This window comes from Zingiber officinale, chromosome 10B (assembly GCF_018446385.1).
Source record: "Zingiber officinale cultivar Zhangliang chromosome 10B, Zo_v1.1, whole genome shotgun sequence".
Classification (NCBI taxonomy): domain Eukaryota; kingdom Viridiplantae; phylum Streptophyta; class Magnoliopsida; order Zingiberales; family Zingiberaceae; genus Zingiber; species Zingiber officinale.
This window is the reverse complement of record NC_056005.1, coordinates 8,281,176-8,304,482: the sequence shown is the minus strand read 5'-3', so window position 1 is coordinate 8,304,482 and position 23,307 is coordinate 8,281,176. Positions and strand designations below refer to the sequence as shown.

At 35.0% G+C, this 23,307-nt stretch overlaps 2 protein-coding genes across 3 annotated transcripts; both read right to left on the bottom strand.

Annotated features, from left to right (window-relative positions):
• Window positions 1–161: 161 nt before the first annotated feature.
• Window positions 162–5,598, bottom strand: LOC122029358 (plasma membrane ATPase 4-like). Its single transcript, XM_042588308.1, has 16 exons — window positions 5,387–5,598; window positions 4,599–4,718; window positions 4,271–4,507; window positions 3,395–4,156; window positions 3,188–3,310; window positions 2,994–3,098; window positions 2,765–2,909; window positions 2,524–2,688; window positions 2,204–2,442; window positions 2,079–2,111; window positions 1,900–1,981; window positions 1,632–1,792; window positions 1,250–1,423; window positions 843–1,025; window positions 559–740; window positions 162–404 (listed from the first exon to the last, which is right to left on the bottom strand). Exons 1-16 carry the CDS (start codon window positions 5,441–5,443, stop codon window positions 308–310), a joined length of 2,865 nt encoding a protein of 954 aa, XP_042444242.1. The 5' UTR covers window positions 5,444–5,598; the 3' UTR covers window positions 162–307.
• Window positions 5,599–8,883: 3,285 nt separating this feature from the next.
• On the bottom strand, window positions 8,884–21,051 carry LOC122028856 (probable homogentisate phytyltransferase 1, chloroplastic). Of its 2 annotated transcripts, none has more exons than XR_006124981.1 (12): window positions 20,779–21,051; window positions 17,260–17,540; window positions 17,065–17,148; window positions 16,893–16,967; window positions 16,096–16,179; window positions 15,450–15,539; window positions 12,446–12,547; window positions 12,212–12,307; window positions 10,066–10,137; window positions 9,868–9,994; window positions 9,278–9,382; window positions 8,884–9,189 (listed from the first exon to the last, which is right to left on the bottom strand). XR_006124981.1 is itself a non-coding variant. In XM_042587787.1 (12 exons), the coding sequence occupies exons 1-12, from the start codon at window positions 20,978–20,980 to the stop codon at window positions 9,148–9,150; spliced, it is 1,329 nt and encodes a 442-aa protein (XP_042443721.1). In that variant the 5' UTR covers window positions 20,981–21,049; the 3' UTR covers window positions 8,884–9,147. The 2 variants fall into 2 exon arrangements, 1 of the variants encoding a protein (XP_042443721.1); XM_042587787.1 differs by having other exon boundaries at window positions 9,899–9,994; window positions 20,779–21,049.
• Between the last annotated feature and the right edge of the window lie 2,256 nt (window positions 21,052–23,307).

Sequence of the window (23,307 nt, the reverse complement as noted above, 5' to 3'; positions counted from 1 at the left end):
GTGGCACGCATAACTTTACCAGTTCAAACAATCTTCATCACTTTATTCGATACAAGACAGTGATGAGACACAATGCTTTGATGATTGACATAACGAAGTTGCTAAACTGAAGGTACAAGTAAACAATAACAAGGATGAAACAATTTTTTAGAAGGCCGAGAAGCAAATGAAATGATCAATTACCACTAGAAAATTCAGTAGTAGCTTGAACCAACAAGTAATTCTTATTGTACTGCTGAGTGCTACTAACATGAGATCCTATAAAAAAAGACTGACTTAACTTTGCTTCGCCCTCCCGTACTGGCAATTATACAGTGTAGTGTTGTTGGATTGTGTCAATGTCAAGACCTTTGAGCTTCACCACTGATTCAACATGTCCCTTCAAAGTGTGCAGTTCACGAAGCCTGCAGGGTTCAAGGCATGGAGGTGTTGGAATGTAACAGATTTTTCAGGATTCCAAAAGTTTATGAGAACCTCTTTTTTTTTTTTTAACAATGAGGTGCATTTCTAGTTAAACGTTCATTAAACATCTCTGGATTAATTTGAAAGGCATAATACCTTGCGATCTCAGCTCGACGTTTGGCTTGTTCAGCAATTTCTGATAGTTCTCTGTAGCCATTGTTATCGTGGAAAAGGTTAGTGGATTCTGGAGGTTGGAGTCCATGCAGTGTCCTCTGTGCCAGAGCCCATTGAGCTTCCCTTTCTTCCTTACCATAATCTTTCTTAGTAGTGAAAGCAATCTGAAACATCAAGTAGAAATTGGCGCTTGGGTTAATACAAACACAAAAGTCTATATGAAAAGGAATAAACAGATTTCTCCTAAAGGCACAATGATTCCATACTTTATTGTTGAGAAGGTTATCCCAAGCTTTTCCACTTAGAATGTAGCGGGTGGCAAATTTAAACCAATCCAGAGGGAAGAAGGTAAGAATGCTGTAAAGCCAGATAACTCCAGCCCATCCCCAACCTATACCTTTGATTTTAGCGAAACCCCAGTCGGCATAGACAGCTATGAGGGTTGCAACCTGAGAGAAGACTCAATAATGAAGTGTTAGATTAGTATTTGAAGAAGAATGCACTTCTCGTAGACTCTGAGTAAAAGGTTCACTTACTAGAACAAACATTCCAAGAAAAATGGCATCATGTATTCAGGTAAATATGTATTTAGATTGTTTAGTAAACTGTAAACTAAGTTGGAAGGTGACGAGCATGAAACTTGGAGGAAAATCAGTGGAGAGGAGGAACTTACAAGCTGTGCAATGATAAAGGCACTGACTAGGAGGAGTCCTGGGCGCTCAAGAAAGCACCAGCTGCGTGACCGTGTAACAAATATAAGAGCTTGACTAACAATACTGACTTGGAGGTATAGAGCAGCCATCATTTCATCACTGCTGTCCCTCAGTGATCTAACTCCGAATGCATGCTATAAAAAATCATAGTTAACATTAGTGTTCTCATGCAGTACAGTGGAATCCATTTGTATTACAATTGTCTGTGAAGAGTAATTATTCACTAAAAGAAACGACTTGATCAGAAAGAAAAGTTTTTTTTAAAAAAAATAGGTTCACAATCAAGCTGATTGCCCTAGGCATTTTCCTTGTGCAGGAAAAGGGAATAATAACTACACTCACTTTGAAAAAGTTGGTGCTTTTCATGGCCCAAAAGAATAGGACTGTCATCAGTGCCAAATAACTGCCGAGAACAATTCCTGTAGCAAATATTTCTTTCAACTTCCAACTGTCAGGCAATGGAGATGGCTTCACTCTATCTTTCGAAATAGTCATGATTGTACCTTCAATTGCCGAACACGTACGAAACAACCATGTGATCTGAATCTACGGGATCAAAATAACAAGCAGAACTAACAAGATGGTATTGTCTGCTTTAATCTGCACTTACCGTCATTTAGGATGGCGATAATTAAAACCATGAATGGCGAGAAGTCAAATTTCCATATGAGCGCAATAAGCATAAAACCAAGCTGTAAAAGTTGGAGGCAAATGAGAATCACAGAAATGATCACACTAGACTTGGAAACTCAAAATCCTGTATAGGATTGAGCTCATGTTGGAACTTACAACAATCCGTATAGTGATAGAGACAGCATAAATCTGTGGTAAAACAAGAAAAAAGAAACTCAATGACAGCAGTAGAGAAGCCTTGTAATGAAGGAATAACAGCAAGGAAATGAGAAATTTCTCACGGTATAATTCTTCATCCTCTGGAAAATAGCTCTGCTAGTAAGCACAGCACTAATGATGACACTAAGACCAGGTTCAGTAAGAACAATATCAGAAGCACTTCTGGCAGCATCTGTTGCATCGGCAACAGCAATACCAATATCAGCCTTCTTCAAAGCAGGGGCATCATTCACTCCATCACCTGTCATCCCACATATGTGCTTCCTCGCCTGCAACTTCTTCACAATCTCATACTTGTGTTCTGGTCCAGGAAAAACCATCCATAAGACATCAAAAGAAAATCAAATAGCACGACAATTTGTATAATGATCACCAAGGTTACCTGGGAAAACTCCTGCAAATCCATCAGCCTTCTCTATCAATTCATCCACAGGGAGTGCAGCAATTGATGCATCCTTGTCTTGGCCGAGCAAAGTAGAAGAAGGATACATATTTGTTCCCATACCAAGTCTCCGCCCTGTCTCCTTTGCAATAGCAAGCTGATCACCTGAACTAAAGAAACTTAGCAGAAGATGATGGTTAACAAAATAACAACCAGGGTAAAGGAAGGAGAGTTCACTTACCTGTGATCATTTTGACATTAACGCCAAGGTTGAGGGCTCTGCGGATAGTTTCGGCACTGTCATGTCTTGGAGGATCAAAAAGAGGTAACAACCCTACAAATTGCCATGGTGCCCCTGCACTCTCTTTGGATTTCTCTGGAACTTCCTGGAGGTGAAAGGTTATCAACTTTAAAAGAAACCAGAATTCAAACATGAATAATTATAACTTCCATGGACACACAGAGCAGACCTGTCTAGCAATAGCTAGTGATCGCAGCCCACGTTCAGCATATTTATCAATTACTGAATGCACCTTAGTTCTGACATCTTCTTTGCAGTTGCAAAGGTTCAAAATCTGCTCTCAGAAGTTGAATCCCGTGAGTGATAGCAATGTATGAATGGTATGCTACGGGACAAAAAACCAGATGAGGGGAAAAAAATTACCTGCTCAGGTGCACCTTTACTTACACGATGCCAATTGTCATTGTCATCAATATAGGTGAGAGCAGTTCTTTTGTCCACAGGATTGAAGGGAAGAAAATGTACTTCTCTAATACCTGCTCTCGCCTGCCCATGAGCAATGAAATTGTCGGACTTTGACTTATATTCAGTATGATCATCCTTCGTCAGAAATACTTATATAGAACTTACCTCCTTTGGGTCTGCAAGCATCCCCACCATGGCAGCATCAATAGCATCCTGATTCTCTGTTCTTGATGCTCTTGCTGCCAATAGGACCACATGCTCCTTATCCACCCCTTTTGTGAAAACCTCAATAAGAAGTTTGTCGATGCTCAATTTGTTGAGAGTTAATGTCCCTGTTTTATCGCTGCAGAGGACATCCATGCCAGCCATCTCCTCTATCGCGGTCATTCTCTTTGTGATAGCACCTTGTTCAGATAGTCTGTGTGATCCAATAGCCATGGTCACAGACAGGACTGTTGGCATGGCAATCGGGATACCTCCAATCAAGAGGACCAATAGATTATCAATACCATCTCTATATCTTCTGTGCTGGATTGGATACATGACGATGATCTCAATGACCATGCCGACTGCAATGGAGCAGATACAGAAGTTACCAATGGCCGTCAGCACCTTCTGGAAGTGCCCAACTTGGTTCGTGCTGTCTACGAGATGTGCTGCCTTTCCGAAGAAGGTATGAACTCCAGTGGCAATGACAATGGCCTCTATTTCACCCTGCTTGCAAGTTGAACCAGAGAACACTTCGTCTCCTGGATTCTTGGTAACCGGGAGAGATTCTCCAGTTAAAGCGGATTGATCAATCTTCAGCGGATCCCCTTCGAGCAGACGTGCATCAGCTGGGATTATATCGCCAAGTTTGATGCTAATTATGTCACCTGGCACAAGAATTGCCGCGTCCTGTTCACTCCAGTGGCCATCTCTAAGAACCTAATTGAGCCACCAGACTTCTTCTTATTAACATAACTTTATAGTCTAGTTTTAGAATTTTAAGCTTTGAAACAAAACGATTGATCTAGGAGAAGGAACACAATAAGCACGTGCCTTCGTCTTCGGGGCGAGGCTGGCCATTAGTGCGGCGGCGGCGTTACCGGCATTATTTTCTTCCATAAAGCTGATAGTGGAGTTGATGACGAGGAGTACGATGATGCCGATGAAGTCTTGCCAATCCGGTGCCTTGTGGTCTCCGTTGGCCAAGACGATGGCCATGATGGCAGCCATCTCCATGACCCACGAAAGGGGGTTCCACATGAAGCCCAAGAACTTGAGAATCTTACTTTCCTGCAATCACATAATCCACTCGCTGTTCAGTCTAAATACTGATAGATGAAGAACAGGAAGAAACACGCATAAAAAATATTTTATAAATTACCTTTTTCTCTTCGAGCTTGTTTGGACCGAAGATTTGGAGCCGATTGGCTCCTTCGTCCGTAGTTAGACCTTCTTTGGTGCATTTCAGCTGCTCGAACACCTCTTCTATGGGAATCCGTTCCTAAAAGAACCAAATGGCCAGCAAATGAAACAAAAAAGACTTGTAAAGTCGAAACCACACTGACATGAAAAAACTGCAACTTTTCGAGACAACTCTGGCAGATTCCAGTGAAACCAACAAGTGCCTCGGTGAAAAGTTTAAAACTTAAACAAGTGGAAGCCTTGACAACCAGACATTGAATAATCTCGCAACTACGCGACAAATTTTATACCTACTTTTTCAATCAGGGCGAGCTAACCGAGGAGACGAGAGGAAGGATCGAAAGTTAGCATGTTGTCACGGATCAGTACTTACGGAAGTACCCGAAGCCACGACAAGTTAAAAGAGTTTTCTTTGTAGTTGTTTACTCATTAGCAGAAGGAGCACGTGAGAAGACGACAAAAGCAAGCTGAAAATGGGAGAAGAAATGTCGGAAATCTAAAAACAAAAGAATGCAGCATCACATTTGCCATTGCTTTCCTCCCCCTCTTTTCCTCATCGGCTAAACCTTTAAAGCTCGAAACCGGAAAAAAAAACGCTTTCGATCGTGTTTCCATAACCTAGAAAACAATGCATGATCTACGAGGGCGAAATTATCCATTTTTCAATTGCAAAAATCTCACTCGGGCTCTTGATTCCAAAAGAAATCGATCAAAACACAACAAAAAAAGGAAATAATAAACACTCACAAGGTCGACGGTCTCGTTCTTGATCTGCTCCAAGCTGATCGCTTTCTCGCCGGCCATTTCAGCCGCCGATGACTCGTCGACGATCGACGAAGAGGTATCACAATCACCAAAACAAAACCCTAGAAATCAAACTCAGAACTCCCAATCACTCTTCCAGTGATCAAGCTAGAAGTGCATCGGCTGAGGAAGGAGAGGCAGAGAGAGAGGGAGAGGGGAGAGGGAGCCGCGTCTATTTATAGGAAGAAGCCGGCCGTCTTCGTCGAGTGGACCACCTGTGCCTACCCACATTTCTACCCGACCCGGCTCCAAGTTTCCAAAATGAAGACCCTTCTTTCTTGTTACGAGGTTAATTAATTTATTATTTAGAAGAAAAAAAATCCGTGGAAATGAACGACTAAAAAAAATTCTAAATAGTACAATGAATAATCCAAATGACAACCACATAAATAGCAATAATAATGTTTTTAAAATCCCGGCCCTCCAATGAATAATAAAAAAAATTTAATCCTTCGAATTTTTTCTCCAATAAAAATGGAATGAGCTATGTATACTTCTTAATTTTCATAAGATTATATCAAAAATTAATTCTAAAATTAATCCATTTAAAGGATTAAATATCTAATATCAATTAAATAATAATAATAATAATAATAATTTCAAAACCTCCAACACAACGACAAAGCCTAGTGGATCACCTTTTCGCATAGGCGGAGCGAGCACAAGCCCAGTGTGGGCAGCTGCCCATACTGAGTCAAGACCCACTAAAAAAAAATTATAAAAAAAAAAAAATAGATGATGCAAATGAAAAAAAAAAAAAAAGTACTTGTTCATTTTGCAATATTTGATGCATGTTAATTACATTTTTTTTTTTTGCAATATCAAATTCTTTATAAAATTTTATTATTTTTAGTATAAATAGAAAAAAGAATATTAACGTAAATACATTTTAGGCTTCACCAAAGTTAATTAGTAAAGGGGGAAAATTTTTAATAAAATAGTAAGATGATGATTCTAAAATTAATCAATTTAAAAAATTAAATATTTATTGTTAACTAAAAATAATAATAATAATAATAATTTCAAAACCTCTGACACAACGACACAATCTAGTGGATCATCCACACAATCAGATTCGGAATTCAAAATGATACGAAATTCATTTAACGTATGTATCAGGTTGATTGTACTTTCGGATTTATCTTACAAATGAATAAGGAGAAAAATTATTCACCCTAGACTAATTCGATAATAAAATAAATAGTTTTTAATAATAATGATATTTTTAAAACTAGTACAACAATGATAAAGATTATTCAAGTAACTAGGTTAGATTATTCAAGTAACGAGGTTTGAATCTTCACTGAGATATATTATAGGATAGTTTATCAAGTGAGATGAAAAATCTAAAATTCTAAGTGTTAGATTAGAAATTATTCATACTTCTAAATTTATTTGAACGAGTGACGAGGAGAGAGACCGGTTCCAAGGATACCTACGGGAATTATAAAATAACAATAATTTCATGAGTACGGCCGTATCTACTTGTTCGTCCAGGCAAAGGAAACATCAGTGGATACGGAGATTCAGATATTAATTTATATGATTTTTACGCATGGGAATTATCATCCGGACAAATCACGTCTCCTCCATTTCTCCGACTTGTTTATTCATGTGCAACTTTGCTAAGAATTATTTCCTTGATATTGGAGAAAGAAGCTCAGAATAATTAATTAAAAAGGAGAAAAAAAATGACAACTTGATCCTAGATATATTTATTATCTTCCGTACTATTTCTTAAGTTAGTAACTGTTAAATATTTCTTGATTAATTAGTTATTCATATCTTGAAATGATCACGCTTTTAGTTAGTTAGTTAATTAATTAATTAATTAAATTAGTTCCAAATTCAATGTCTTCGGCCATTACCGATGCGTTGAAGTGGACTGAAACTTTGGATATTTTTATTTCAATTTAATCGATTAAATTGAAAATGTAAACGTAACCATACGTTTTAAGTAAATCCTGCGTGGGCATAACTTCAAATCTAAAATCCAAATTGATCCGGATGTTTTTATGTTTTCGATAAGATTCGATCGATTTTCCACTTCTAATTTAAGCGAGACGTGATGTGATGTGAGCGTACGAACAAATACATCCGAGAGAATCAAAGTCAACGCTGGCATAGTTAGGGGTTGTTAAGTCAAAGAGTTGACCATCGAGTAGGGCCGGCAGGCCACGGGAATCGCGAGGGATTGAGAGGATCAATTAAGTGGAATTTGATGACGTGGAGTAATTAAAGCCAGCCAAGCTTGGCATTTTCAGTCATAAATATGTTTGGACTCATGATGCGACAGATCTAATGGCCGAGTCAAACCTTGCTAATTGTATGGCTAAAGTCATGTTCGGACTCATGATGCGGCAGATCTAATAAGATCATGTTGAATTATAATGATTAGCCCCAGGGCTGGGCTGAACGAGTCACCATATAATAGAATTATCAAATCAAATTAATTTCCGATTAAAAAAAAAAACCTTCTTATAAAATTACCTGCTCAATTTTCTAATTTCAGCGCATAAACTTTATCAAATTTAATTATAATAATTAAATTTAAGGGTGGATTCCAAATGGGCAAATTTAATCGGATATAATTTTTTCTTGTTTCCTGTCAGAAACATCATAACGAATGTGAATTTGATAATAATTTATTTATATTAGTTTATTACACATAAGAAGATTAATTAATTTAAATAAATAGTTAAACGAAAAAAAAAACTTGAACACATATATTCAATTTGTTAATATTCATAAACAATATTTATTTATGAGCTATATTCATTAATAAAAAATTTATCAACATGCTAAATAAATAAAAGAAATTAAATAAATAAATAAATTTAAATTATCAAATTCAATAACCAATCAAACAATCAAACAAATTTAAATTTAACAATAATATCTAAACAAACCAAACTCAAGTCAAAGTTAAATTAAAAGCTCGATAACATATAAAAAAATCAAGCTCAAACTCTTACAAAATAAACTAAACCAAACTTAAATAATTATTTTAAAAACTTAATTTATTTTAAGATCGACTTAGTTTAATTTGATTATCTTATCAAATAAATTTAAACGTCCTAAATCTTGGCACAGCCTATTTACGGCCCTAACGATGAATCTCTTCTAATAAAAAATTAAAATAAAATTTAAAAAAAACTAAGAGGAAAACACAATGCAACGTTCAAACTTCTTTATTGTTTGTTCTAACAAGAGTGCACTCTCCTTAGTCATACCTTTTGACCTCTAGCCGCCAACATAGTAGTCAAAGTCATCAAAGTTTGGTAGTGATTTATATCCAGATTACGACTCTTGTACCTTCATCAGCGTCACTTTGTCAGTTTGTGATGGTGGAGAATCTATCATTAGTCCACTGGATACGAACGGTTTCACAATGCCAATAGACTACAAGACACTACATGAACAGATAAGTCAGATCGCCATTTTCATAGAGGTTTTCCTTTTTTCACATAAAAAAGCTTGTTACAATACAAATCTATTAACAGCCAGCACAGAGCGTATGTACAACATACATAATCTTGGGACTTTCTTCAAAGAAACTTTAGTGGATAATATATTAGATAATGAAATGCGAGACTAGTTCTAGGAAAGAGAGAGACGACCTGGGCTATCACTTTAGTACTATCTTATTTCTCCGTTCACTTCAGTCAAGAAAAGCAGCTTGATCAGCAAATTTGGACCAAAAGTCATCTCACAAGTGGAATGAGCAAGTACTCCGCGTAGAAAAGCTGAAAAAAGGAGGAGCAAATTTGCTTACAAAAACATAGAGAGAGAAGGTTGTGAAATGTTTAACAGTTCTGAAAATGTGACACTTACCTGCCATATAAACATGTAAAAAGATGTAATTGCCGGTTTGCTCATTAGGTTGACAGATTTAGCACGATTCCAGAGAGTCAATGCAAGTACGGCGTTGCCCAAGACCTGCAAAACCAGTAAAATGGAATTTCCGCTGAATAAGCTTTGAGAATTTCTAGCATTCTGAGCAACAGCTTCAATGTTTCAAGATGATCTGAGGTATGCGTCTGTAAGTTACTAGTTAGGTGAGGATCAAAAATTACAGGATGTAACCTCAAAGAAGAATAGCAGCCTTGTTATATAAGTGTCTGCGATCTAAATGTCAGCAAATACTAACAATACCAGAAGAAGAAAGAATTGTGATTGATCAATTCAATTTTTCAATTCCTTTAGTGGATGGATTTCTGTTTAGTAATGGTAGCAAAAAGCAATAGAAATAAAAACATTGTTCAGTCAACCAACTCCACTGGAGAATATCCTGAAATCTGAGAGTTGAAATAAATGAAACTTGCTGGTATGTCTAATGAAAACTAATTGGTTAAAAATTAAATTTGGTTGAAAAAATTATGGAATAATGAACAAGCATGACAAGAGGCAGGAAATAAAATGACCAAGCAAATTGCAGAGAAGTTGTCTGCATACAGTCACAATCTTGCTCCAATTGCAGGATGAAGTGATTCCAACTGCCATTGCAACACCATAAGCCATCTCAAGAAGGTAGACACAGATCCAAAAGACCTGCCAAAGTTATTATAATCAGAATAGTTGCACAAATTAAAAATAATGATCAATTTTTTTTTGTTGGATACCCGTTTTTGACCTAGGCGAACACTGAAGGACCGAATACCAAAGATACGGTCTCCTTCAATATCAGGGATATCCTGCACAGATGAAAATCTCAGTTCAGAAGAAAAAAAATATATTTCATGGTACTAGAAGACAACCACCAGGAGATTTGCAATTAAAAAAAGTAAATAAATCTATTATAGAATTCAGATTTACTATTAAAAAACAAATAAGGCTATAATAAAATTCAAGAGGCGGGAATTTAGCAACAAAAGAAAATAAGCAAGTTGTGCCCATCCAATTCTTTGAAAGCATATTACAAAGATAGGTGTTCCTTTCATATCCTTTCCTACTACTTTGAGTAAACTTTCATCTCTGTGATTTAAAAGTTAACCTTACAAAGTCATTTCTCCATCAGCTATGATTCACCAAGCCGGTCTGTTGTCAATGACTCTATTGAACAATTCACATAATGCTAGATAAAGACTACTATAATGTCAATTCAACAAGCCAAATTTTATAAATTTATATGGTTTGCCCCCATTACTATTATGCGATCAACCATCGCATCGTCCTCTAACATCACTTCTTACCTCTACCATTAAGATTATAATTATATTATTGCAAACTCAAAATTTGGAGCCATTACATACATTTCTACTTCTCATAAGCGAAGGAGAGAAAAATGAGGCAACAAAATGTATGCTTACAAAATGATTACAAATCATTTGTGAAATCAATGTTAACAATTCAATGAAAGAAAGGGCTTAGACAAGAAGTATCTATAGTTGATTGGCTCTGATAGCCCCTTCCTCTTTAATCTATTCTAACCATGAGTTCCATCTACTTATTCGCAATCACTCCATTGTTTAAATTCTGGTTAAACCTTTAACAGTTACAAGCTTTAATTGCTTAAGGTTTATTAGTAAATATTTTTCTGCCATATTTGGCCTCAATATAGTTCAATGTCAATCAATGCAATTGATAGTTAATTTCAGAATTAACTATCTTTGAATTGGTTATTGATGCTTGTTGGGACTAACACGGTTTCATGATGGTGATAATGCATTGCCTATCGATCCTTCTTGCAATTAAAATTAGAAGAGAAATGGTCTATGAATATATGAATTCACAGAAGATTAAGCCAAAACAACCAGTTTTATAGATAGAACAAATTATTGACAAAACACAATGCTCAAGTAAAAAACTCAAATAAAAAGGAAAATGGCAATCCTCTCTAAGAATTATCATTATTGAATTCCTCTAAATCATCCTCAATCCTCACACTCTTCATCAAATACAGAATATAATTCATTAGTTTCTCTAATGGATGTAAGCGAATCTGGAAGTGCTCTTTTGTTGAGATGACTCATTATCTCTTAAGTTTTGCAGCAAAATCTGACATCAAGATCATCCCAAATGTGACCCTTTCTTATTTATGATCATCAAGTACTTATTAGTTTACACATGTATCATTTTCAACAAAGAGTTAAAATATCAATTTAGACAAAGGGTTCTCTTTACTTTTCATTTGTTGATCTCTATATGTGCATTAAATTAAGCATAACCTAGATGAATTACTAATGAACTATCTTTATTTAAAAATTGAAGATTAATACAATATGGATGAGCAGACTGCAGAAATTAGGCCTTATAGTTGTAATTATTAATTAGATTTGGAATTACATCTCAAAGTATGGGAAGAACCCAAAGTACATGACCATCTATAAAGCACATGTTAATTTTTGACTAAACATGGAGGGTATGTAGGTGGAAGAGTTCATCTAGATTGCAGTCATGAGCTCATGATACCATAGAAGGCTAAGGTATATTGAATCATTATAAACTCACTGCCAACAACCACCATGTGATAGTTATATACAGGGTTATAGAATAGTAAAAACAGTAGCCCTCAATTGTGACTACTGCTAGTAATCATAAGCAAAAATTGAACATGCCCAAAACAACATAATCCATAACAGAAGATATTAGAATAAAACAAGAAATAAAAAAAATATGAAAATTAATAGCAAAAAATTATTATGCTAGCATGCTGACTTCTATTGTTACAAATCATCCTTCTGAGAAATTAAACTTCATTATATTCTACCAATGAACAATTGAGAAATAATTTGCTTAATGTTTTGCAATGGGAAGTTAAGGAATTACCTTAAATAGTGCAATCACAATAGAGAAGAAACTCATGAATGCAGTCGCGAATACCAAAGGTCTGGAGAAATAGACTGGTCTTTGGAAGACAAATGTCTGGGAATTTTTTAAGATCCATTATCCACAAACATCAAACAATGCTGACATTTTTGGCTTGTGAAATACAAAATAAAAAAAAAAGAAAAGCAAACTGTTATCTTGCATGCTCAGATATGGTAAACATGGATGCCATACCTGCATATGCAAGAAAAATGCAAGCTGAACAATCACAGCACGCACCACCAGAATACAGAGTGCTGCAACAACAGCAGATCTCTTCCATCTTAAACATGGCAGCTGTCATGAACTCATGATCAGAGTCAATGCAGGAAGGTAAAAATCCAACTATTTCTAAATACTAACGCAATAATGTTTTTTATGGCATGCACATCCAACTTCTTAAGATCATTCAATAATAAAATAAATAAATCCAACTTCTAAGTCATGTGGTACAGAGAAAAGACAGCAGCCAAAGACACATGTGAATCTAGTTGCATAATAGCATAGGAATGAAATAGATGAATCATAAGAATATTTTAATACTATAAGATATAGTTAACTTCCTGATCCATGGTAATAAAATAAAAGAACACTGAAATAAAAAAGCAGCAGAAATGTTACCTTAGAAATAAAATTTTGCCTTTTGTAATCAGTTGAACAAAGTTGTAATTTCAATTTTGTATTGGTCTTGGTCCTAGACAAGAGCAGTGTCATTACCATATTGGTGCTGGTTCGTATATGCCACAGATTAACAATGTCTGACCATGTCAATCTATGTTTTTGCATTAAATTACAATTTACATATTCCACAGACAATTTCATGACTTCCATCATACTCCCAACTCTTCTGGCACACTGCTTTGGCTTCATTATCACACTTCATTAAGGTTATAAAATTGAACTTCATGGTTTCATATTATTGTTTACCATACCAAATTATCACACTGCTTTGGCAACTTTGCCAACCTGACTCAACAGTTTTAAGTCTCAAACCTCTAAGATTTCAACTCTTCATATAAATCACAAATGAAAGGTAATAAAAGCTTGATTCAGTTTGTAATTTATACCTATTTTTTTTCTATTAGGCACAGCTAAATTATATATTCATGTCAATCATTCCAAAGTTTGATGGTACAAATTATTCAAATGATCATTGTTTAAAAAGTGTTTTTATGTAGCGATATACATCCAGCATATGCCATGTGGTTCTTCACCGTGTTCCATATGCATGCATAAGCATAGGTTGCAACATATTGTCAATAATTTAAATCGTCATGTAGAATAGGCAAGAAGATCAATCTAGCTTACCATGGTGGATGCTGAGAATGATATATGTCATCTTTGGCTGCACAAAATAAGAAAAACCAAGACACTAAACAGGGATGAAACAACAACATTAAGCTAAAGGGAGAACAAGAAAGGTTTGGTGGCATGATGGAGCAGAATCGTAAGTGACTACTATGGAGAAGGTATTATTGACTTCCCAATGATCTCAAGGCCCTCAACAGTAATTGTTATGCGACTTGTATTACTTGTCTACTTTCTCCTATTCCTTTCCAGAACCCCTTCCATGTGCCTCGCGCCAACATATATGAACACAGTACATAAGCACTTATTATTTTATTATTGGTTAGTGCTAGAAATTTGAAGATGATGTGCATTTCAACAATTATTATTTGTAGTAATGCATAAACTGTGTATTATCATTGTGGACTTTTCTATTGATTAATCACTTGATAATTACAAAAATTAATTTTTAATGAATAACATAAATCTTAAATAATTTTTTTAATAATGAAGATATATGGCAGATTTGCATATACACTATGCAGAGAAAAGTAGTGTTAGCTACAGGACCCACAAACAAATTAGGAAAAGTAGGCATATCTACTGTTCAGTTCTACCCCTGGGCCCTGGCAGTAGGTGAGAAGATGGTCACTTAAATTTGAGTAACATTTAGACATGTTATTAACCACCTACTTGGGTTTTTATGCAGTAGTTTTTCAATTTTAAGGGGATTGATTTACTTCCAATCTGCAGAATGGAGTGAAAACTACCACCATGGCACAAGTGGATAATATCACTTTGTTGAAGGATTGTACTAATCAATGGTATAGTTTCTACCAAATTATCACTCTTAAATGGAGAAATCAAATGTATAGGCCAAATCACATGCTCTTTCTTGTGGTCTTGAATATATATGATCGCTAGTCTTCAATGTAAGGTGTCATGGAGCACGATGTGTTGAAACAGCGAGGAAGGCAGACTGGAATTCCAAATTTTGAATCATATTTCAGACCCTTTTAGCCAAATGGTGAGTTAGATGATCGGAACCACAATACCATATGGTGTGACATTGTCTACGTTACAGGGTTTTACAATGTACATTGGAAACGAATCGAGCCAGTTCACGAGTTTTTCGAGCCGGCTCGATAAATATTTGATTCGTATTCAAACTTATTGAATTCAAGCTGAACTCGAACATGTTCGAACTTTTTTTTAGCCGAACTCAGCCTAAATTATTTAGTTCAATAGTTCGCGAGCCTTCATATTTTATTAATATGATAAAATTATAAATTAAATAAATAAATTTCAAGCCTTTCGAATACTTATTTTCGAGCAATAGTTTGAATAGCTCACAAACATATTTGAATCTTTCGAGCCAAACTCGAACCCGAGCTCTAATTCGAGCCGAATCCGAGCCAAAAATTTTAAACTTTTCAAACTTTTCATATTCGGCTCGATTCAATTCGTTTACACCCCTATGCACGACAAGCTTCCATTTGTGGTTTGAACAATTAGAATGAGAAAAATCAGGGCCTATTATTTTTCCATAGGTAGTTGATATGATGATGCCTATGCATCTCTGTGGTAGCAGCAGGTGGATACAAAATATCTATCTAATATCCTAGCTAACTTGCTTGATTCACCAATCGCAATTAAATCTATCAGTGGACAAGTAATAATCCAGGAAGTTTAACCCATAATATTCAGAATAAAATAAATAAATCAATGTCTTTTTAATTGAACAAGCAAATATATTTACGCCATGGTTTCCAGGGGCTAATCTCACGGAGACTAGCTACCCGGTGTGTTAAGAATCCAGATTAAAAAAAAATATGCACATTGTAAAGTAGTAAGTTATAATCAGAACTTGATTTAAAATAAATAGCAAGGACGTAAATGAAATCAAATGTACATTGGTTGAATATGCTGTTCCAAGGATAAAGCTGATGGAAATAGCCCACCATAATGGCACAGAACCAACAGCCCATGAAACACCAAAGCTCTGGAAGAATAAAGTAAAGATTAAGTTACCCAGTGATGTGATATTAGATGAAGCTCAATAATCCACTACTGGTAGCAAATTTAAAGGAGCTATAATTATTCTAAACCATTACTAATCGGCATATTCAGTAAAGACCATAGTACCTTGATAAGAGTAATATGAGTTGTTGATGGTTAGCGTCAACAATGGCAAAAGCAGAAACTTATTAGCAGGTGAATGAGATGATATAAAATTCTGAAAATTATATATAAAAAAGATAAAAGATGTTCTTGAATTAATAAAACTTGGTTGATTATTGAACATCATTCAAATATTTAAGCATCAATAGCATCATCATCAATATTATCATAACATGTCGTCTCAATTATGTAAATATAATGAGGCAAAATCTCATTTTCATCATTTTCTAAATAGGTTATAAATTTAAAATTTAAGTAGGATCAATTGACCACACTTGGACTAATATGGCCCCGCCACACAAATCCTTTAATTACATATAAAGAGAGAAAGAAGCATAAAAATAGTTTAAAATCTTAGGAAGAACTTATCCAACAACCAAGACAGCAAAAATGGAAACTATTGCAACTCCAGTTCTGAACGAGTACTCCCCAGATGCTAAAGGCAGATATGGCTTATTAACCTGAACCATTAACAAAGTAAATTGTCAGTTCTTCTGAGCAACATTCAAAACAAACTAGAATACAATATTTATGGCCATAGGAATAATAAGATATTTTAAAATTGAAGGGTAAACCTAGAATGTGCTTGGTTTGTAAATACAACAACAACAACAACAACAACAACCAAACCTTTTCCCACTAAGTGGGGTCGGCTGTATGAATCCTTTTACGTCATTGAGCTCTATCTCCTAATATATCATCATCTATATTTAAATAAATTTTATCTTGTTTTATTGTTACTAACCAAGTCTTTTTTGGTCTTCCTCTTCCTCGTTTGATATGCATGTTTATCATAGTTTCACATCGCCTAACTGGAGCATTTATTGGTCGTCTAAATACATGTCCGTACCATCTTAAACGTGTCTCTCGGAATTTTTCCTCAATAGATGCAACTCTGGCTTTCTCTCTAATGCTCTCATTTTTTATTTTGTCCATCTTCATATGTCCACACATCCATCTTAACATCCTCAACTCTGCAACTCTCATCTTCTGCTCATGTGCTAGAGTCATAGCCCAACATTCAGCTCCATATAACATAACAGTCTAAATGCAACACAATAAACAATAACAAATCATATCTCACAAGTTCCATCTATTTACGGTTATCTTGGGGTTTAATTGTGCTCCAAAAAGAACAAGGATATACATTCAAGAAAAATATCTCAGTGATTACCTTGTCTATTTCTATGTCAAAAACCTGATTAAGCCCAACAATATAGATATTCATGAATAATGCAGCAATAACAGCCTGCAAGAAGAGAGATGGAACAGACATGAAGTATTATTATGTACTGAATGAAAGCACGACTCAATCTATAACTAAAAGTTTTTCTCCGCATTATTACTTGGAACAATCCAGTTAAAAACAGCGGGGAGATATCAGATAAGCTTTCAACTGCCAGTAAAGAAACTGATATTATGCTCATTACCTGTCAGAAAAAATGATTATTGTGAGCAATGATGAAAAGAATAGAACAGTAAGGCATGTATTTACAAACAGTATGCATCACACAATCAATATAATAAAAGTCTGCCTTAACTGTTCCAATGACTGTGTGAGGCCGAGAAAATCTGTAGAAGGCATCTAATGAAGCTATTGATGACTTCCACCAATTTGTGTAGTTAAAAGCTTCAGGTTGAGATTCCAATGATTCTGATGTAGCATTTACATAACTTGATTCAGCATTTCTAGTGTGCACAAACTTCCTCTTAATTTGTCCTAAACTGAAGTTTGAAGGATCCCATTTACACCCTCCAACATTGCATCTAATCGTAATCTTGCACACTTTGCTGATTAAGTGCTGACTTGGCACACAACCACCTGTCAGAAGGAATGTTAATTATAGTTAAAAAGGAAAAAAAATCAACCTGCACATTAATTAGCCCCACTTCACAACAAGTCACCATAGAAAGTTGCAACAGACTTGTGGAATATAAGTGCATCTCTGATTTTTTTTGTTTAAAAAAAAAAGAATTCTTCCTTTTAGCAGTGACTAATGTGATACTCCAGCACAATTAGAATTGTAATTATGAACAGTGTGAGAACTGAGAAATGTTCATAAAGCAAAAAAACAAAGAGAAGAACTAGAAAAACATATAGTAAGTCTTAACACTGGAATTATGACCCAACACAAACAGAGAAAAATTACACATAACATTAATCAAACTAAATCATTTACCTCATAAAGTCATACAGTACAATAGATCTATGGAAGCATATGCATCCTTGGATACATTTAAATCTGACAGGATAATGACACTTGGAGAGACATAACCTAAATTTTATTTCTCACCCAAGCCACATGAGCATAACTGATAAACCTAAAATCACTAATATTTTTCAAAATTCACCAAACCAGTAAATAAAGAGTTTGTAAGGGATGTAAACATACATAGTAAAACTTTAGATCAAACAAGTGATGATAAAGAACCAAATACTGAAAATAAATAAAATTCAAAAATGTGTCTTCGATTCACTTATAGATAAAATTTATTTTCATTTCTTGCTGTCACTGAATCAATTATATACAAAAGTATAAGACCACGGACCTAACTTCCTAAGAAATGCTTAAACTAAAGTACACCGGCGCTCACTAAGCCTTAGTCAAGTCATTCTATTATGACTTGTATTTTTCTACTAATTCCAGTTTGCACTGAAAGTTTTTCCCAACCTAACCATTTTACCAAACACCACACCAAGTGTAAGCTGACAATTGTCACAAAGAGACCAATTCTCTTTAATCATTTAAAACTTGGCTCAGATCATCAGTAGCTGAAACTGCATTTCGTTCCAGGAATCTATGTGATCAGAAAGGCAGTGAAAGTATGGGTTGCAGTCCCTAGCCAATCCCTAGCCAGGACGAAACAATACTGGTGTTGTGCTAGTTTGCTGACACATGGTGCCGATGGCACTGGTGAAATGGAAGGGATAAAACCGAAAATAAGAAGAAGAGGCTTACCTCATTGAAAGAATGTGTGTTCTCTGAATAATATGAATAAGGAATTAGATGAATCGGTTATGGGTTCACAAGTCAACAAATGACATTCAGGTGTTGATGTTCTTGTCGAATCAGAAGAGATGCATGTTATTGAAACAATAAGGAAAGGAATTAGAGAAGAAATTAATGGCTTTATAAGTTCATGGGTTAACAAATAATGGGTTTAGAAGTCAATGCTTTAGGTTAAAGTTTGGCTTCGTCCCAGACTCTCTTCACTTATTCATGGGTGTACTGCTGCAGATAAGTGGTTCTGCAGCCAGCAAATAGTGGTCAAGAAGGATCAATGACGAGCCGAGTGAGACGATCAAAGGTAAGTGCTTAAGGTAGGTTTCATCCCTGCTGGTCTGATTTTGGTTTTGGCCCATGGGCAAAACAATATGCATCACTTGTTTTGATAGAAACAGAAATGCATTTCTATTCAGGGTGTAGAAGCAATATGACTTATTTACAAATTTCAAATAATTTTTCTTAGATGCATCTCATATTTGAAATTTGTTTTAATCGTCTAGGGTGAAATTGTTGTCTATTTAAAATTAAAAGGCTTTTAAGTTAATTAATCAGCAATTTATTTTATGTAGTGAATGATAGCTTTGAAGGGACATTAAACCCACTCGAAACAACATTTATGAAAGACTCGACACTGAATTCAAAGCATTCTCAAATATTATCCTAAAATCTACATTACAGCTGACTCTGTAATTGAATGAAAAAAAAAGTTCCAACATACTGGGCATGATATTGGATATTCATCTAAGCCTACTAACAGTGGAGCTAGGATCAATTGTACTTCGGTAATAGGCAAACTGGTGAATTCCAACATGGGAGATTTTTGGGCCGGGTTTGGATTGACCTGAATTTAGATTTTAGTGGGGGTTTTTTGTGGTGGTGGTGGGTGTTATATTAAATTGTATTCTAAAAATTAAAATATTTTTTATGTATATCAATATCATTGTTAGTATGATAATGATGAAGTTGAGATAAAAATGAAGAATTATAAGAAAATAGCAAAAAAAAAAAAAAAAACAGATTTTTAATCGGGTTATTTGGGTCGGGTTAGAATTTTTTATAAATTTTTTTTCAACCCAAACCCGACCCGACCCATCCGAATTGACACCCCTAATGGGATGTGGACACCACTTACTCTTAGGGAAGCCTCCCATGTCACTTTTAGATTTTAATGTTAATTCATTCATAAAAATATATACTTGAGGTAAATTTGTTTTTCTTTATCTAATAACTTTGTTATATATTGTATTTGATAACAGAAATTTCAATAGGTTTGATTAGATAATTATCTTGATTGCAACTAGCCATCTGTTATAAGTATAGTTTCATTACCCAACTTCTAGCATCAATTCTGTTGTCTTGGATGACACCAAACTCAGATAAAAGTCGAAGTCCGTATAGCCTAGCATCATATTAGCCCGACCAAACAGATACCCACTGTTCCATTCTAACAAAATCATATACGAGTCAACTTCCCTGTGGTCCAGCCCAGCATCATTCCAGATCACAATAAGACCACTGTCTCATCCCAACCACTGTCTCATCCCGACAGATTTTTGATAATGCCAGGTTAACAGGAAAAAGAATAAAAACAAACCAAAATTCCCATTCTGATAGAAACGATCTCAATCATACATTCATACTAATCTTACGAATAAGCTATAAATTATTACCACCACTCGTGGAGATGAATCCGAATATGTAATTTTGAACACTAAACCTCACACTAAATTAGTCCCTCGGGTGAAAATCGCATTATACTTATTTTAGAGGAACCACCGCTCTTCCTCTTCCAGCATCTCCTTGAAAATGAAATGGTGAAAATATACATTGTAAAGTCAACTCCACACTCACGGGTGCTCAAAGGTACAGATACACTTCTTTCTCCCCGTTACTTTGACTGAGGCAACGCATCGAAACCAACTACTACTAAAATGAACACAATAGACATCCCGCCGCTATCAGCAAAGACGATAGAAATGGTTAAACCCAATATTACTGCCCTAGGTAAAAAAACATTTTTAGGCGGAGAAATCGAGTGTTCTATTGGCGTACCTGGGCGCGAAGGAGAAAGGGAGAGACGAGGAGGAGGGGAGGAGAAGTGCCGCAAGAGAAGGGAATCCATCCTCGGCCGCCGAGTTCGTTCAGGAGAGCGAACCGATATGCAGATGGTGATGGAGGAACCTAGGAAGTGTATCCGAAGGTCTGGGCTCCTGTTCGGAATTTGGTAGTGCGTTGTCCTCTCACTCACCCCCATTATACTCTCTCTCTCTCTCCCTCTCTCTCTCTCTCTCTCTCTCTTCCATTAGTCGTTTTCCGCGATTAACATCTATTCAGACGCATCCAATTTCTCATTTAAATGCCAAAATATTCGATTTATATTCAAAATTAATTATCAAACTATTGGATCAGGTTGTTTGAATGCTGAAATAATATATTCCAAAAAAAATAAAAATATTGACATCTTACTCAATAAATAATTTATGGTTATTATCGTGTGATCATAAAATATATCGATGAGGATTTTGTGCAATTATGGTTTAGTGAAGATTCTTAACAAAATGATAAAATTAAATAAATATATTTATATATATATATATATATATATATAACTTATTAATATTTATGAATAATATTTAATAATATTTACGGATCATATTAATTAATAAAATTATTATCAATTTACTAAATAAATATTAAAATAAATAAATAAATTTAAATTATTAAATTTAATAATCAATCAAATCAATAAAAATTTTACACAGTCAAATAAATTTAATTTAAGAGCTTAATAACAGTTCAAACTAAATTTGAATTATCATTTTAATTTGAATTGTTTTATCTTTAATTTAATTTCACATAAATTTTGACACCTCGAGTTTGACTAAACTTAGCTTGTTTATGACCCAGATTAAACTTTAAATTAATGTATTTTAATTTTTAAATAAATTGTGTTTTTTCAGTTGCTCATTTAATTTGTTAAACCGTGTCGAAAACGCATTCGACGCTAAAAAAAAAAGTCCAAACAAGTTGCTTTCTTGGCTCCCCTTGCAAGCTAAATAGTAATGACCAACAGTGTAGCTCCACGTGCAGTCATGTCCCTTTGCCTTCCCGGGGACCGGGAACCGGGGACCTAATGTAATAATAATTAAAATATATTATAAAAAATATATCAATAATCTTAAATAACTATAAAATAAACTGTATTTTCATTCAATTAAATTTAATTAACCTATAAAATAGGTTAAGTTGTCGACTCGACTTAACCTATTCGACAACTTGATCTGCTCAGCTCAGCGACTCAATCTATTTGACACCTCAGGAATTTAGTAATGCTCGACAACTCAACCGATTTAACAACTCGGTCGGTTCAGCGACTCGATCTGCTTGACATCTGAGTAACTCAGTGTGCTCGTAACTTAGCTTACTCGGCGATTCCGGCATATTCTGTAGCTCGATAATTTAAACTTTCATTCAATTAAATTTAATTGAATGAAAATACCGTTTGTTTAATAGTTATTTAAGATTATTGATATATTTTTTATAATATATTTCAATTATTATTACATAGGTCCCCGGTCCCCAAGAAGGCAAAGGGACATGCCTGCAAGTGGAGCGACAGTGTTTGGTCATTACTAAGCTTGCAGTCAAATTGAGTAAGTTGAGTTGTCAAGTAAATTGAGCTGTTGAGTAAATCGAGTTATCAAGACATGTCTTAGACATAATTTATTTTAAAACATATTTGTTTTATGCTTGATAGTATTTTAAGGATTTTGTAAGATGTTTCTCATAATACAACGGTTCGATCTTGGTTGTGGTCAAACACTTATTTGTACATGAAAAACTAAAGTACCCAAACTTATTCAATATTTGACGCTCATCGTAATCAAATCTGTGTGTCAAAAAGAAGAGTTAGAAGAAGAAAATATCAACGATCAAATCAGGGAGGAGTCTCAGCACAAACATTTTAATGCTTAAGTTAGATAGAAACATGAAGAAAAACAATAAAGAATAGTAACAAGGAACAACGATGAATTTTAATAACCAAGTTTATTTACGCATATTGATGGAAACCCTTTATATAGTGCTGTTTTTTCCTCTACATTAATATTGATGCATTGTTAAAATAGGACCAATCATTTTGACATTTTATAGTGTTTCCTAAATTGGGCTCACCATCTTTGCACTCGCAAGGGTAGAAACTTCCACCGTACATACTGCACAGGGAATATTTCCTTAATTCTCTAATAATGGTTACACAAGACATCAAAGAGGGATATTAGATTTTTAGGCTGACAGCCCCTCCTTTAATAATGAGATCGTCGATTCATTTCTATTGTCCGATAGGACATTGCGCTTGGGTAAGTTGAGTTGGTTGCAGAAGACTGACCATCTCGAGGACTTGGTATCCAATTGGATAAGAGTCCGGTTGGGTCATATGTTTATCTCCGACCAAACCAAGAGGACTCGATTCTCTATCGAACTAGGAGGATTTAGAATCCGATCGAACAAAAAATTTGATCACCTAGAGTACTTGGCCGACTTTGCGACGATGTCAGTTAGCTTTCTTGATTTTAATCCAAA